This window comes from Ambystoma mexicanum, chromosome 11 (assembly GCF_040938575.1).
Source record: "Ambystoma mexicanum isolate Mex_15411 chromosome 11, UKY_AmexF1_1, whole genome shotgun sequence".
Taxonomy (NCBI): domain Eukaryota; kingdom Metazoa; phylum Chordata; class Amphibia; order Caudata; family Ambystomatidae; genus Ambystoma; species Ambystoma mexicanum.
Window position 1 is genome coordinate 1,189,934,483 of NC_090934.1, and position 18,080 is coordinate 1,189,952,562.

At 43.0% G+C, this 18,080-nt stretch overlaps 1 protein-coding gene across 25 annotated transcripts in view; it reads left to right on the forward strand.

Moving 5' to 3' along the window:
* The window catches only part of PPCDC (phosphopantothenoylcysteine decarboxylase), a 728,417-nt gene that overhangs the window by 300,890 nt on the left and 409,447 nt on the right, over positions 1-18,080 (forward strand). For all 25 annotated transcript variants that reach the window (XR_011279806.1, XR_011279805.1, XM_069624534.1 and 22 more), the window contains one exon: positions 13,459-13,554. Coding sequence is in view for 19 of the 25 variants with exons in the window: in XM_069624534.1 (XP_069480635.1) it covers positions 13,459-13,554 (96 nt within the window). In the remaining 6 variants the exon portion in view is untranslated. The remainder of the gene's footprint in view (positions 1-13,458; positions 13,555-18,080) is intronic.

Sequence of the window (18,080 nt, forward strand, 5' to 3'; positions counted from 1 at the left end):
ACGACTGGCTCATCCGAGCAAAGACAAGGGAGCTCGTCGCGGAGCACACGGCGAGGACCGTCCAACTACTCACGGACCTGGGATTCTCCATAAACTACGCCAAGTCCCACCTGGTGCCCGCGCAAGACGCACTGTGTCTGGGAGCGAAACTCGACACAGTGGCGCTTCTGGCCTCGCCGTCGGAGGAAAGGACGAGGGCCATCTTGGGCAAGGTGCAGCGGATGCTGGTTGAGGACGTGGCCAGGGTGAGGTCCATCAAATCCCTCCTCGGAATGATGTCTTCTTGCATTTATCGCATCCGCCTGTGCAGGCTTCGGATGCGCCCGTTACAGGAGTTCCTGGACGCTCGCTGGATCCAGACGACGGGCAGCTTCGAGGACAGGATCACACTCGACGAGAGTTTCCGACGAGCGATCCGGTGGTGGGGCACCCGCGCGCATCTGACGGCGGGCATGGACTTCCAGACCCCGGGCCACCAGAAGACAGTGACCACGGATGCCTCCCTGGAAGGGTGGGGAGCGCACACCGAAAATCTGCACGCGAGAGGCCTTTGGCTTCCGACGGAGAAGTCCCTCCATATCAACGTCCTGGAGCTCCGTGCAGTGTTTTGGGCCCTCAGGTCCTTTCTTCCGTCCCTCAAGGGCAAGGTGGTGAGGATCTTCACCGACAACACCACCACCATGTTCTACATCAGGAAGCAGGGCGGTACCAGATCCCCAGCCCTGTCCAAGGAGGCGCAGGATCTGTGGCATTGGGCCGTCGCCCAAGGGATGTTTCTGGTGCCATTTCATCTGACAGGAATAAAAAAATACCATCGCCGACTCGCTCAGCAGAGAGCTGCGCTCGTGCCACGAGTGGGAACTACGACAGGATCTAGTGGACCGCCTCTTCCGACGGTGGGGCACACCCCAGATCGATCTGTTTGCGATGGCGACGAACTCCAAGTGCCGGAGGTTCGCCAGCAGGTTTCCCCAGCCGAGGAGCATGGGCGATGCTTTCTCATTCCCCTGGGAGAGCCTGTTTCTATACGCGTTCCCTCCATTGCCGTTGCTGATCCGGCTCATCAACCAGCTCAAGAGGTCATGGTGCAGGATGATCCTCCTCGCACCTGCGTGGCCGAGGCAGATATGGTTCCCGGACCTTCTGGACTTGTCAGCGTCCCCGTCAATCAAGCTGCCAGTGGATGGGGATCTTCTCTCCAGGGAAGGAGGCGCCATCCTCCATCACGACCCGAAGTCGCTGAACTTGCAGGCCTGGCTCCTGCAGCGCTAGAGTTTGGAGGTTACGACATACTGGCCGACTGCAGAGAGGTTCTTGCAAAGGCCAGGGCGTCCTCAACTCTTAAATGCTACGGACACAAATGGAAGAGGTTCTCTGTCTGGTGCCACGCACAGAAGATTAACCCTCTACGGATTACGGCTCCTCAAGTACTGCTGTACCTACTGACGCTGGCCAAGGCTGGACTGGCGCACGCTTCCATCAAGATACATCTTGCTGCGATCTCCCGATACACCAGAACCACGGGACGGACGTCTTTGTGGTCTCATCGTCCTGTGAAAGAATTCATGAAGGGACTGTTCAGATCATTCCCGCCGGTGAAGGCTCCGGCCCCGGCGTGGGAGCTCAACGTGGTGCTGACCAAGCTCATGGGACCTCCGTTCGAGCCTCTGCACTCAGCTCCGTTGAAGTTCTTGTCGTGGAAAACAGCGTTTCTTGTGGCCATCACCTCCGCACGACGGGTGGGAGAGATCCAGGACCTTTCCTGCAAGCCCCCGTATTTGACTTTTTACGACACAAGGGTAGTGCTCAGGACGCACCCCTGCTTCATGCCCAAGGTGCCGTCGGACTTCCACCTCAACGAACCCTTGGTGTTGCCTGTTTTCTTCCCGTCGCCTTTGTCGCCGGCTGAAAGGACTTTGCACTCGCTGGATGTGGCTAGAGCGCTGAAGTTCTATGTGGACCGCACCAAGAGTTTTCGGAAGACGTCACAACTTTTTGTGAACTTTGGACCTGTCAATCAGGGGAACGCTCTCTCAAAGGCTTCTATTTCCAGATGGCTCTCTGGCTGTATCATGTACTGTCATCGGTTGGCAAACCGACCGCTGCCCGTCCGTCCGAGAGCCCATTCCACCAGAGCGATCGCAGCTACCACGGAGTTCCTATCTGGTGTGCCCCTTCTGGATATCTGCAGGGCTGCTACGTGGAGGTCGACGCACACCTTCACGAAATTCTACTCATTGACCGGGATTCCAGGGAGGAGTCCAGGGTCGGCCAGGCAGTGCTGCGCAACCTGTTCGCTTAAGGTGAGCCTGGTGAGGAGGTAAGAGATGCTTAATGTTGAGTTGTTTTGTTGCTTAATGTTGAGCCTGTTGCCACCTCCTGTGGTTGTGCATGTGCGTACTGCTATGTATTCTTTTATTCATGAGCATGTGAATCCATGCCAGACCCCATGCTGGAGAAGGAACAAGTTACTTACCTGTAACTGTTGTTCTCCAGCATGGGTCTGGCATGGATTCACATGCGAACCCTCCCGCCTACCCCTCTGCGGCTCTTCACATGGTCATACTGCCACTTCACGTGCTACCAAATCTGAGGATGGCTGCCAGAGGCAGGGGTTAGGGAGAGGGCAGTCATTGGCTGTGGTCAGTATGACGCAGAGATCAGTAATTGGTTACTACTACGAAAGACAGATCAGAAACGAAACTGATACTGATTTTTCTTTACCGAGGATTCCCAGCCTGACGACGGGGAATATTCATGAGCATGTGAATCCATGCCAGACCCATGCTGGAGAACAACAGTTACAGGTAAGTAACTTGTTCCTTATTACATCGACGGCGATACGAAGGCCTTCGAGGGACATCGACTCGAGGGATGTCGACGCGCAGCGCCCTCTACTGAAAAATAAATTCAGAGGCCAGCAAGCTGGAAATGAATATCAAAGATAAGGAATACGTGGGAGGAACATCCAGTCGAAAAAACGTTACAGTTGGTAAACTTGTTCTTCTTTTCGTAACATTGTTTCCCACTCTATTTGTATTTAGAGGTAAGGTTTGGCAATAGGTTTATTAGTGTAGGCCCTTTTATTTTGACAAGACACTACAAGGACAGCGTTATTATTATTTGATGGTTGAAGCTTGCTCCCATCTGTAGATTTAGGATTAGATAGGCGTTTTTCAAACCCTTTTTTAAGTTCATTAAACACACTTGAACTGTGGTCACTTGTGTGTGTTTTACTGTTCATACCATGCCTCCCTTACACCAGTCTCTTCTCTGGTACCTTAGTGGTGGTTGTGACTGTTATCTATTTTCTGGTAACTGTTTGGCAGAGATATTAATAGTTATATGTTTTGGGGTTATTTATGCCTATGTCTTTGCATATCTTCCCCCTTTGATGGAAGATATGCTATGGTATACGCTCTTTTTCTTAACTTCCGTCTTTCAGTATTTTGGTCACAAGTCTTTTTCTTAAATACATGTAACTTACCTCCACACAAGTTATGACTCATTTTGGGGGCATAAGTTTGACTTACGATTCTTATCTTCCGTAGTAAATTTGAGTCATATATTTAGCATAGGTGTCAGTGAGCGTGGCAGTCATTTCTTTTCATAGCACACACATGCCAAAGTTTGGTCCACTGCTTGTGTAATATGGGAATCTCTTTTGCTTTCCAATTGTGGGCTATGGTTAAGCGTTCTTCTGTTAACATAGGTTGGCCAGCCTTGAGTGTTTAGGTCCGGGTATAAAAATCTCTTGGTTAAATAAGTTGCCCAATAAAATCATTAATGTGTTTAAAGGCAAACTGATATTGTATTGTATTGTATTTGGTTATTTATATAGTGCTCTTTCCCCATTTGTGTGGCCTCAGTGCGCTTTTTGGTTGGAACGCCCTCAGTGACCGTAGTCAATGTGCTGGAAAATTTGAAAGAGTTTAGATTCGGAGATGCATGTGTGCATTTTGCCAGTCTAGGACTTGGGTGGATGGCTAGGCTCGACTAATCAGCCCAAAGCAAGGTCAGGCACGTGGATGGGCGCTGTTGGTGGTTTGCAATAGATTGCTATTGTTGAGTCGATGTGTGACCAGCTATACCGGATTTCTTTTGTAGGTAGTCGCCGTATGGTAGTGGCAGAGGTGTTGAGGTACATCAGATGCTTCAGTCTGGGCAGCTTTATGTGCGGCTAAACCGGAAAGCATAGCCATAGCTGCATTCTATGGTACATGGATGTTTGGCCGTACCTGCGGCCTGTGTCCACAGATGTGGTGGAAGCTATACATACCGTAGTCTTCAAGGTTATACGTACCGTAGCCCTGCTGGATGATATTCAGTTATATCTAAATGTGGTACTGGCTAACATTCACAATCCTGTCTAGATGTGACACAAGCTAACAATCAATCCTATCAAATGCCTTGATTGCATATAATTCCAGTAATGCAAGAGGTGTCTTTTTTTACAACAAAAAAGTATCTCATTAAAACCTCTCTGAAAATTATTAGTTTAAAAATTTAGTATGAAGCCTGATTGCTCTACATTAATTAAATTGAGTAGGAAAGGAAGTAGAAGGTTCGCCAAAATCTTGAATGAATTCTAGCATCATAATTCAGAATGGTATGGGACGATATGCCAAGTTGTCTTTGGGATCCTTATGTGGTTTGAGTAAGAGGGTGAGTGTGGATCGTGACATTGGTGTAGTGACACCACATGAAACTGGAAAATGATTGAAGCGACGCATAAGAGGGTCGATTAGATGAGAAGTAACTTTTTGTAAAAGTCAGTGGAGAAGCCATCAGGACCTGGAGATTTTCATAAGGGGAATGATTTAATCGCTTATAATACCTCTTCCACTTACATAGGCCGATCTAAATTAGGCCTGTCGGCTTAAGTTAGAGTTGGAAGATGTGTCTGGTTGAGATCAGCCTGCTGGACAGTGGAGTCTAAACCTTTGGATTTAAAAAGGAGGTAGAAAATATATCAAACTAGCGGTACCACCCAGCGTTACACGGTCTGTAGCTGACATGCAGGTGGGTGTCTGCTATAGCCTTGTGTATGTTATTTTGTGTCATAATGTCCTATTTTAGAAAAATTGCAAAATCGTCAATCTCCCGAAATCACCTATACTGATAGCACAGGGCCAGACCCCGCCCTGTGTAGGGCAAATGGGTGGGGTTAGTCAGATTTCACTGTCGCCAGTACACCCCAGACTGATATGCTGACCTCAGGCCAACGTTTCAGCCCACCAACTGTTGTGGGGCTGGAGCCAACAATCGGAAAATCGGCAATCTCTTGAAATTGCCTAGACTGATGGCACAGGGCCGGACCCCGCCCTGTGTAGGGCGAATAGGTGGGGTTGGTCAAATTGCACTATTGCCAGTACACCCCCAGACTGATTTAAGTTGGGGCAATTTGTAGGCTAAAATGTTATTAGCTAGTTGCTTTTAGTATAATTGAACAGTATGGTGCATAATAACGATGTGGTCGCTTCTTCACTCAATAATGTTTCTGTCTCATCCCCTGGCTGTTCTCAATGTGTGATAAACCATAGAGGAACCTGTTTGCTTGTGTTCCTGTTCTAAAGTTGAAATCTGAGCTCAAAGCTCGGCTAAACGTGATTTAATCATTTTATGTTTGGCTGCCAAAAGTTTAATTGGCTTATCCCAAAGCGACCACTTTGCAAGCTTTAAACAGTGATTCTAATGAGACTTCTCCATTGTCATTTAGCTGAAAATAATGAAGAATGTATTTCTTTATTTTCTGTTAGAGAATGGGAATGGGGTTTCTCTACAGCAAATCATTTAAAAGCCTGGTGTGAAGAGAAGGTATCTTCAGAGTCCAGAGAAACAGTTAAATCAATAATTAAATGGTCAGAGTGAAACTTGCTACCAATGAGTGCACCTTGGACTAAATCTAATAATGAGGGGGGGGAGAGGGGTTCTATCCTTACTTGAATAGATATTATGCATTTGGGAATACAATGTATAATCTCTAACCTCTGAGTGGAGGAAATGCCAAAATACCTATCAAACCTAAATCTCGGATTCCTTGGGCTAGGGCGTCCGAGGCGGGAGCGTCAGTAGATGATTTGACAGGACTATTATATGGTAGGATCCATCACAATTTTAAAATTGCCACCCAAAAACCGCAGACTCCTGGAAAATTGTGCAATATTCAGGAGGAGGTGGGCAAGACAAGAAACATTGTGACTGTTTGGGTCGTAATCTGAAAATAGGGTAATGTGCTTCCTTCCTAGATCACCCAGTTAGCAAACATAACCACGCTTCAGTGTCTATAAGAAAATTTTCCATCTTGAATTTTGTCTTGGCATTAATTAGTGTCACCAGGCCTCTTTACATGCAGTTATTGAATGGGGAAAATTGAGAAGGGAATGTGCTAAAATGGAGTTTTTTCAATCAGTAAAAATACCTTTATTCACATTTCTCCATTAAAACATATACAAAATCATATAATGGAATTGCCATTCGTCAGCCTTTTTTAAATGCGTTTCTTGAAGCAAAATAATATCTGCATCTGAGGGAGCTAAATGTGTGATAGTGCTTTTCTTTTGAAGGGGGAATTCAAATTTACATTAAGGGAAAATATTTTAATAGACATGATTGACATTTGATCATTCACTTGTATGCAAGAATTGTGTCGTGTAAACAAGGTATAGTGTTGTCGGAATATTCCTAATATTTTTTCCACATCTTATTTCCACTTAACTTTAAAAAAAACTAAGGGGTAAGTGATTGTTCCAAAGACCGAAAAGCAATATTCAACATCGATGAGGCTTCTATAAATGGCGGTCCCCAAGCAAGGAATAATCTCAATATAATCCAACATTGATTGTGTTTCAATAATTCCCAGAAAACAGCGTAACGGGCCAAACTATAGCATTAAATATTATATAAGGTGAACAAATATGTATTGCTTGTAGGTCTTAGTAAAAACATGGATACAATAAATGAGGTAATAACACTAATGAAGCAACGTGTGTAAGAGGGTGTTGGAAGGGGAAGGTCAAACTGCTTTTCTATCAAAGTAATATTAACCCCTCATCCATTCACAGCAACACAATCATTTTGTTTTAAGTTGTTGAAGGAAGAAGCTTAGTAAAGAAACATATTATATCCTCTTAATCTATATATATAAATATTTGTGAAAATGTGTTTGTATGTTTGGGGTTGGCTCCAGCCTCATAGCAGTTGGGGGGCTGAAATGTTGGCTCAAGGTCGGCATGCCAGTCTGGGGTGTACTGGTGATAGTGACATTTCGCCAACCCCACCCATTCGCCCTGCACAGACGGGGATGGAACAGGGTCAGGCCCTATGCTATCAGTGTAGGCGATTACAGGAGATTGCCAATTTTGCGATTTTTCAAAAATAGGCAGTTAGTACACAATACAACATACACAAGGCTACAGCAGACCCCCACGTGCATGTCAGCTACAAACCCGGGCAACTCTGGGGTGTATGGCTAGTTTATATATAAAAGTGAACATGTGTTTGTGGCAGGATTTGTAGCAAAGTGTTGTTCCATACAATTCCACACAGTTCACCAGCCTGCACCAAATTTTGCATAGTTGTCTGTTAGGACCCTACAGATGTTACTGGCTACATGACATTTGGACACCAGACCCCGTTCCCCGAATTTCAGCACAAGTCAAAATTTGTTTGCAAGTTTGTGGCTTGTATGAGGCACAATGCTTTCTTTGCCAATTCCACACTGTTTCACGAATGTGCACCAAATTCTGCATAGTTACCGGTTAAGACCCTCTGGACATTACTGGCTATGTGACATTTGGACACACACCCTGTTCCCTGGATTTCAGCACAAGTCAAAATGTGTGGGTTTGTGGCTTGGCAAAGCCTTGTTTTTTATACAATTCCACACTGTTTCACCAATCTGCACCACATTTAGCATAGTTACCTGTTAGGACCCTCTGGACATTACTAGCTTCATGACATTTGGACACTCTACCCCATGCCCCGAATTTCAGCACCTTCACACATGAGACGGTTGCCTTAAATCGGCGAAACATCAGTGTGGTTGTAGAAGGACGGGTCCCGACACGAGAAACAAAAGTAGAAGTCCGGGCACTAGGGTGCACGATTTCCAGGATATTTGGACTGCAAGGAACTACACCACACCAGGCTGGGGCAACAGGTGAGAAGAGAGCACAGAATGTCCCAGTATGCATCAGCACACCAACTCTCGCCTACCTCCAACGTTGTCTCCAGGGTATGTCAGCCAGCCACAGGTGCTCATTCTCAGTAGTAGTTTATTACAGGGTGCAAATCACATCTGCGATAAGCGAATCAGAACAGCGACCTACAGGATTAGTGTTATCATGTCTGTCTACAGAACCTGTTTGGAGAATGGGTACTTATGCTAATCTGATATAAAATTCTCATAGAGAGGTTTGCAAACAAAGATCAAAAAGCTCAGCTAGATAAACTGCTTCATGTGTACAGCTTCAATGCTTGTCTTCTTCTTGGTGATCCATTTTAGAGTTTCTGTTGAAGTTGCTGTCTCCTTTCGGGGCAGGTTGGCCAACAAATTTTCCGTGGTCGAAGGAAGGATGAAGAAGGATGATCATGCACAGTGCCAAAATCCAGCTGAAGGATGGCGGAGGCTTTGTCTAAAGAAGAGACCTCAAAATGTTTGCTATTAAGTTTATAGAGAAGCTTAAAAGGAAAGCCCCTCCAATATGGAGTGGAATGTTCTTGAAGCCAAGAGGTTACAGGTTTCATGGGGCGTCTTTCTAGAGTGTGGATTGTGCCAAATTATGGAAAAAGGCACTGCTTCGTTCTGCGAAAGGTATAGAACTCCAAATTCTTTGTTTACTTCATGATATTCTCTTTCGTGTTGAAATACTGGACCCTGGTTAGGACATCTGGGAGAAATCCCTGTAGCTTCTCATAAACTGATAACGCATGGTCCACAAGGTGAATGATCATGTCCATTTCTTCTGGAAGGTCCAAGATTTCTTCGAAAAAGTCTTGTACATATCTTTCTAAATCCACGTTTGTGATTGTGGATGGGACCTCTCTGATTCTGACATTATTCCACCTAGCTCTGTTTTTGCCATCTTCAATTTTAATTAGTACTTATCCCTGATGTTATTTTACCGCTAATATATTTTGTTCAATGCCTCCTCGATCGTTATAAACTTCCATCAGTGAAATCCCAACCTCATGGGGACGCTGCTCTGTTGCATCAATGTATTTGTTACTATCTCCCACTGTACATTGAAATTCTATTTTGCAATCAGAGATGTCTTGTTTTAGCTCTTGTAGCATGTATTTTTTCAAATGTTGAAGTTGTGAGGCAATGATAGCTTGTAGGCCGATGAGGTTTCTGCATGATTATCTTTACTTTTATTTGCTGTAATGAGTAAGTCCTTAATATCAGATGTTTTTTGTTGTTTGGGTTTAGCAAACGCCATGGCCCGTACTGGTCTGCTCTTTACGGCAATGAGGAGTGTCAGAATAAGACAAAAGACCAAGCAATGGGTGACAAGATATACAGTGTCCCTAGAATAGGCCCAATTAGCAGGATAACAGAAGAAGGGGGTGTACATGACAATGGTTGTAAGGATATGTAGAAATAGAGGACAAATCTGCTTTTGTCAATGTTAATTTAATTTCTCTTGATATTTTCTTTCACTTTTCAACAGTTATTTTCTTGTTTACTGCCTATTTCTCTTATCCTCCTGCTTTGTCTCAAGATTTCTGTTGCACCCCTTAAGTTCTGTCTTTCCTGTTACAAATTCAAAACTTATTTTAATCGTTCCCTTTTTTCTCTCTCATGCACTCCTTCGCTTGGTCTTTGCATTTTTCTTAATGTTTGTGAATTTCTCTTGTGACCTTTCTGTCATCTAATTAATCATTTAATCAGTAAGCTCCCAAGGCATTCCTCAAAGCCAGAATTGACCCCCCCCCCCCCCTGCAAGGTCTTATTGCTATTAGATTCCCAGCCTGTAAGACCTGGGGTACTAATAGTGTTTTTTTAAAGCTTTGATTCCCTTCTCTGTTTCCATGGCAGCCATTCAAAAGCAAAGAAAAAAATAAACTAGCAAGATGGCCGCCATTGAACGGGGAAAAGGGACTACAAGTAGTCCCTTCTCCCTTTCCATGGTAGCCATTAAAAAGCAAAATAAAAAAAAGTAAACAAAGAAGATGGCCACTAGAAAACGTCGAGACGGGACTACATGTAGTCCCTTCTCTTTCTATGACGGCCATCGGGTCATTGAATGTGACTCAGTGAAAGGCTTTGTCGGACTGGTAACGACCAGGCAAGGGCCAATGACAGCGCTTGTTACAAGCTCATTGTCCCTCACTGGGTACTAATGAGAATTCTCTTCCCATGCTTTATTCCACGCATTCTTTTCCTTTCCCAATCTTTGATCTCTCCCTTTCTCAATTTTTCAATGTCTTGAGTTCTTGTCCTTCCTCCAAATTAATTCTGCGTTTCATCCATTGGGACCTTAGAGGTCTTATTAATTTAATGGGTTAAAGCTTAACGTAGTGATGATTCCGGCTGATTCTACTTGGCTGAAAATATATCCCTGCTCCCCTGAGATTGTTCAATTTTGATCCCTCCTATGCATCCAAGTTTAAAACACTTGAATTATCTGGGAAGGAGATCTTGGTGCGAGTACCCAGATTAATGCTATTATGCAAAATGTTTTTGTTAAATTTGCCAATTAGGCCGGATTTGACCTTTTATACGAAATGTGAGAAACCGAAGGGTATTTCCACTCCTTCTCCCCCTGGATCCTCTTCTCAGGTGGCGGGGAAAGGCCATCGCTTTTGGATACTGACCCGGCGGGGTGAAGAAGCGAGGGAGGATCTCGTAGGCGCAGGGTCCTTGGCGATTGGGAGTGGGGTGCCCACAGGCAAGACATGGTATCCCCCTTTCTCTAATGATGACCAAATGATGACCAACCTACCCCTCCCTTTATACCTTTATAGGCTGTTTTAAATCTGCTTCCCTCATTTGAGTCGAGAAAGTACTGGGATGTGGAAGAGGCGACTAAGAGCAATAAACACTCAAAATCCTTTTCACCCCTTTGATACTGGAACAAAGAAGATGCCTAACTATGGTCAAGCAAATCTAATTAGGAATCCACACCTGCAACCTGTCAAGTGATTGCAGGTGTATAAATGGAGAACTAGAGAACAACAGAGAGATCAGCAGGGAGACCTGTGACGTGAAGAGAAGGCTGTGGTAGGGCCTGCGAGGCATCCATGACGCCAGCAATGCTCTGAGAAGCTGTGGTGCCCAAGGCCGGTTCAGCCATGGGGCTACCACCTATATGGGAGCCTCAATATTGGAAAGCATGTTGGTAATCCTGCCAGCAAATCGAAAGAAGGGACGCCGTCTGTGTCAGGGAAGCAGAGGCCCCGGCGTCTGCAGACGAACACACATAGTGAAAGCAGGGCTCGCAAGAGGTGGTCCGCCGACAGGAGAAGCAGACAGAAGGCAGGATGAGCCGCTGGAGAGGACGGCAAAAGCTGGTGAGTGTCGGAGGTCACTCGAAGCTGTGGCGCCTCGGGAAAGCTGCCCACAGATAATGAACTGCCGTACACTGTTTGAATACCGAATGGAATGAAAACATGAAACAAATCTGCAATATACATGTTGAATATGGAAATGAGTGAAAACTCGAACCAAAGATAAAATATGCATTTTGAACACCTAGCTGAATGAAAACTTCAACGAACACTATGGTGTATTGAAAACCGAACTGAATGAAAACGTGAAACAAGAGATACAAGGCAAAGTTCCCAACTAAATGCAAAATTCATAAAAGCGTGCAAGTGTTAAAGAGTATCACAGAAAGGTGGGACATGAGCCATACCATCGCAATACAGTGAACCTTATGAATGAGTACAGTGCTAAAAGGCCAAAGAGTAGTGCAGAGGTGTGTAACACATAATGGCAAAGTCAAGAGGCTGACTAAAGAGAAGCCTGGAAAATGTGAACTTATAGATAAAGCCAAGAGGCCGACAAAGAGAAGTCAAGTGAAGGTGAATCTGTAAACAGGAGTAAAAGAGAAAAAGCTGTGTGGGCTAAAGAGCCTAGGGTTCCTGGTTGCGCGACCTGTGATGGTTGGACCGTGTGGTCTGACAACTGTGCCTAGACCAGGGAACCCTGAAGTGTGAAAGGCAAAGACATTGTGAAATATATCCAGAAGAAGCACTACAAGTAAGCTGGTGATGCAAACTAGGACTAGGGTCAAGTTGGCCTGGATTTGTGTTGAACTTTGAAAGACTGAAACAAATATCAGTTGTGGTATTGAAGTTTTGGGGACAGTAACCCTGAGACCCGAGGAATTACAAACGCTGTCTTGAGGACAGAGCCTCAAGACTCTTTTCTTTTTAACTGAGTTGTTTGAGTCTTGGGGAAGGGAACCCTGAGTATTATGCGGAACTGTATTGCTTTGAACTTGAGAAAAGTAATCTTAAGACTTTGTGGAACTTTATTGAACTTGGGAAATGAGAGCCGAAAAGAATGCTAAGAGCTGGGAGAAGCTCAAACTTTGTGTTGAACACCATTTCTTTGATTATTGACATCCCTACACATGGTTTAGCTTTAGTTGTGAGCAGGGATATAATTTGGACACATACAGACTTTTAGGTTGAACTCTTTGGCTCACACTTTCCTCAGTTTCATTCAGGTAGGGAAATCCCACCTTAACATATAGGGCAAGTTAGGCCTTCAACCATTCTGACATTTGCTTTAATAAATTATCTTATTTTGAACTTTAAGTCTGTTGTCTGTGTCGTGCTTCATGATGCCTTCACACAAAGGATTCATGTTAAGTGGTGGTTAGTGCTCTGATTATTACCAAACTAGGGAATTCTATTGCTCTTTATACGGAATTGAAAGCCCATCAGATGACACGGCTGCAAGGTGTCCAAAACACTGCTGTTCAGCTAGTCTTTAATATCCTTAGTCTGACTTTTAATTGTATTTGTGGTTTGGCCACAGGATATATTTTGGAGATGGACACCTGGTATACTCCTAATCAGATTCTTTGATCATCTCATCAGAGATTACGCCCTGTTCCTAGGTTTTGGTGCTCTTCCCGAAGAGGAAGACGTTTTTCTATTCAGGCGCCTCCTCTATAGAATGCCCTTCTCCTCCAGCATAAGAACAGTACAAGAACCCCTACATTTTTGGAGAACATTGAAAGCGTTGATTTTAAATTTGTTATTAGTGTGGTTTTTCTATCAATAGCAGTTATTGATTAGGTTCTCGAACCTAGAAGCAATTGAATTTGCTGTGCATTATTCATTCAAATTGTCATGATTTCCTTTTCCTTTTGTTCTCCCTCCCCGGTCAGTTATTAAAATAATCAGTATCCCTCATAACTGTCAATAAAAGTTGGTTTTAGCCAGATTTACAAGCACTCATTTAATGTAATTATTCTCTCCTCCCACCTTTTCATATAGGTTGAAGTACGAGTGGTGACCACTGAGCATGCCAAGCATTTTTACAGTTTACAGGATATTTTGGTGCCCGTTTATAGCGACTCTGATGAGTGGGATGTGAGTACCTCATAAGACCATTATTCATGTCTGTAAACTGTTGTGTCTGATAAGCGTGTCTGTGAGTTGATGAGCATGTTCCAAAGCAATATGTTATTGAGAATGTGTATAGGTTTCAGTAAAATGTTATTAAAACATAAACATTAACAATTTCTTCTTGTAGGAGGGAGAACAGCTGGAAATGGCTTTCAGATTTTAGGTACAGGTGTGATGTTTCATGGGCTTGGCAAGAGACTTTTGATTCCAAACATCAAACCTTTTGAATCGAGGATTTACTTACCTGGCTAAACCCCTCCCAGTTTTATGGAAATTGGTTGTTGGACAGGCTACCCTGGAAACGTGTTCACATTGGCATATGTGAAGTTTCATTGACAGTCCGCAATAAGATGGTCTTGAAAGGCTTTGTCATGATTCTGGAGAATAGCTCACGGGCAACACGTTTGTCTTGAAAGCAAGACAAATCAGAGCATCACACCGGTCCCATGTTTAGAGGCTGTCTCTGGTATAAAGTGCGATATAAAAGCTCCTTTATTTTTAGTAGAAGTAGTATTAACTTACTTCTATAACATTGTACCACTTGGTTTTCAAGTGTCCATGGAGCCTTCTCCTGCCTCTTTTTTTCCCTTTGAATGTCAAATTCTCCTGCTTAAATTAATAATGCTTGCGGCTTTAAAAATGCAGAGAAAAGACATTATTGATAAATTAACGAGACACCACTATATAAGCCGCTCAAATGATGAACTATGGAATGAGCTATTTGCGACTCCAAAAATCACAGTAAGAATAGCCACTATTCAATTCCTAAATAAGCTTTTATGTCCAATTTGTCCCAGTAAGTAATCGATTGCTCTCCTTGTTTTGATTATAAGATTATTCATGTAAGTCACATGTGTTATTGTTCGATGTTTTAATTGGTTACTTGGCATACCTTGCCTTTTTACTGTATGTTTTTTTTAATATTTTGTATAAAAGTAATTTTGTTTGAAAGGTTAATCTAATTAGCCAAATCAAACCAAATAAAAAAAAAAAAAAAAAATTAATAATGCTTCTGCTAACCTATCTCCAATTTTCAGGCACTGATTTGTGCACGTTTACAATGTGGTGAAATCCTTTTTGTCCAGGATTGGTTAGAATTTTTGAAACTTTTAATATTTGTCTTTTAACTGCAGTGTTTACCTATGTGTAACTATGCCCTGTGTTTGAAATATCAGTGCATATTCTCTGTGCATAATCATTTGACTGATGTTAAAAATTATTTCACTGCAAAACATGAGCACAAATGAGATGTTAGGTGAAAATGCATTAGGTGAAGTTTGGAGTATGAGAATTTGTATTTTTCAAGAATGGAAAGTAAATAATCCTTTAAAGCAAAATAAAAATGCTAGCGTGCCCATCCACAAATGCAAGACTTGAAACCACCTCTTCCTTAACACATTGAGTCATCTTTGATGGCATCCTTTCTTTCATAGCTGAGGCCAAATAGGTTCTCTATTCTGTGACCTTCAGCATTGAGAGCAATTATTCTGCTGTCAGGTTATTCACTTTGCGAGTTGTATCTAGGAAAACATGGATTTATAGGTTTTAATGGAGGAAGGTCCAATACAAAACAAAATGTAGCCAACTGGCTTTCCCAAGGGCAAACTGAAGAAAAATAATGTCTTGTGTTTGGTGGGGGGCAGAGTCTGTCTCCAAGTGTCTATAGATTTTCAGGCCATTAGTCAGGAAGGTTGGATGCTGGCCAGCAGAAACTTGAATCCGGTGCAGGAGCAGTAGGTAAGGACTGAATGATTAGGGATAACTACCTTATATGGTGAGAGAGAGACAATGCTTCCTGGTTGTCTTTCTCCAGATTGGTGCGCATGCACGCTGTAGGCACTCCCAGAACGAGTGGGCCACTGATCTCCCACACATGTGCAGTAATTCGAAGGGGATGCTAACTCCATGTGGTCAGTGCCAGCTGTATTCCTCTACAAGCGGTCCTTCATGCCTGTCTAGAAGGTTGCTGCTCCACAGGATGCTGTTAAGTGTTAAAAGGTGGCAAGGGGGCAGACACCCTCACCACAAGCTGGATGTTTACAGCCATGCAGATGGATGTTTTCAAAGCAGCAGTGGGTTCCTGAACATGTTCTAGGCTCCCTGACGGCCACAGTTCGAGAGCGCAGTACCACCCTTCTCTCTCTCTCTCCAGACTCTCTTAATGGTCACCTAATGCATGAAGCCAGGGTCTGAAATATGTCTTCTATTAAACACGGCCAGTAGTTTGGGCGCGTGTAGTTTTTTTTTACAGGATCCCAACTTCTCTCTTTGGGCCTATACCACTCCCAATTCACCAGGTACTCTAGTGAATAGCCCCCGATTACCATAGGTAGGATTTGAACATTAGTTTTGTCATTAAGATCTAGTTTCAGAAGAGATAACATGCACTGCTCTTTTTCTCTTCCTTTTTCCATCCTTGGTGCCCAATTTGTTTCTCTTAAATACAAATGTTCATTTTCCCTCCCTAGAGGTTGCTGGAGTGGGCTAGGAGCATAGCCCCCATATCCTTTCTTTGAACTGTTTATGAACATACTTATTGAGCATTTGTTAGGCATTTGTTATTGAGTGTTTCCAGGCACTACAAGACAAAAGTGGGGCGGGAGCAAAGGCACTAAATAGTAATATACAATTGTGGTCCTCCTAGGCCTTGTGGCATTCGGACATGCAAGTGCAGTGAAGAGGAGTGCAGGAATTGTTGAAAATCAGCTTATCGCTTGATGTGCTTTGCACCCTGAAGTAAACTGCACTGAGAATGGGCGCGTATGGCCGGTTGATATACCGGACGTTTGGGGAAGGTGAGAGTTGGTGTGCTGCTACATACTGGGACCTTCTGTGCTCACTCCCCACCTGTCAACTCACCCTGGCATGGTGCAGTTTGTTGCAGTGCGCTGCGGTGCAGATGTCCCAGAAACAGTGCATTCTAGGGTTGAGGACTGTCCTTCTACGACCACATTGATGTTTCGCAGATTTTAGGCAACCGTCTCATGTGTGAAGGGCTGAAATCTGGGGAAAGGAGTCGGGTGTCCAAAGGTCATGTAGCCAGTATTGTCCAGAGGGTCCTAACAGGTAACTATGCAAAATGTTGTCCGTACTGGTGAAACAGTGTGAAATTGTATAAGGAAAAACACTTCACCATGCCACAAAAAACCCACACATTTTCACTTTTATAAATGTAGATAATTTGTACAAAGTACAAAAAAGATAAAATACTGTTTTATCATCGGGCAACCAAAAACAAGAACAAATGAATTGAATGTATTTATTTAATATGCATACAGCTTTCAGGGTTTACATATAAAACCAACAATTCATACAAAATTATACAATTCATCCTATAAAAAAAAAACGTGATGCCATAATCCTCTCGGGGAAAGTAAAAAAAAAAAATCTTCATAATGTGATATATCAAATTAAGATAATTTCCTAGCAGTACAACTTGCCATATAATACACATATTAGCACATATTAGCAACATCATAGCTATTGTCATATGCCTTCAAACATTTCGCTCTTAAAGAATTCAGACTTTCGCAGTGGCACGTTAGATGTTTAGCAGTTTCTGTGGTTAGATTCCCACACAGTCTACAGTATCTTGTAGACTTAGGGATACCCAATTTTGCTCCTAAAATTTCCAATGTATCTCGTATATTGAATTTAAATAGCAATGACTGCCTTATAATTTCACAATCTGGGTAGGTTACTTGGTACATTGGTTTTGTCAAATCGGTCAACCAGAATTCTAAAAACAGGCCGTTATTCGCTTAGTTGCCAGGTTGATCTCGTCACGTTCTTGCGCATAGTTAAATATGGCTAATTTCAATAGACGTTTAGTCTTGGCATGGATATTTTGTAACCATAAATATGCATTTTCTTTAGCCCATTTAAAATAAACCCTACTTATCATTACTAAAATATCAATATCTATCAGGATTGCCTTTGTTTCAAAGCTTTTCATTAATTCCATTATAAAAGTATTATTTGATAGGTTATATAGTTTCACATAAAATGATTCTAAAATGTCTGCGGCGCCTATAAAATTACGTTCTAATAAGAGATCTTCTCTGGATAGTGATTTTGGTATTCTAAATAAAATCTTTAAAAGTTTTGCTTCAAACCGATTTATTTCATCGGTATATCTCATTCCCCATATTTCTGCAGCATACAAAAGACACAATGCCACTTTCGATGAATATAACATCATAATAGTGTTAACTGAAAATCCACCTTGTTTGGCAATGAAATGACTAAGTGACATCACTATTTTTAAACATTTCATTTTTGTATCCAAACAGTGTGGCTTCCAACTGAGCTTTTGATCGATTATTACACCTAAATATTTATAGCATTTAACTATGTCTATTGTTTGGCCCATAATCGTCCATCTATAACTCTTAAAGCTGGAACATTTAACCTTATCTACGAATGGTACAATTTTGGTTTTACTAATACTGATGCTAAGACCATTCAGTTTTGCAAAGTTTTCCAGGGCC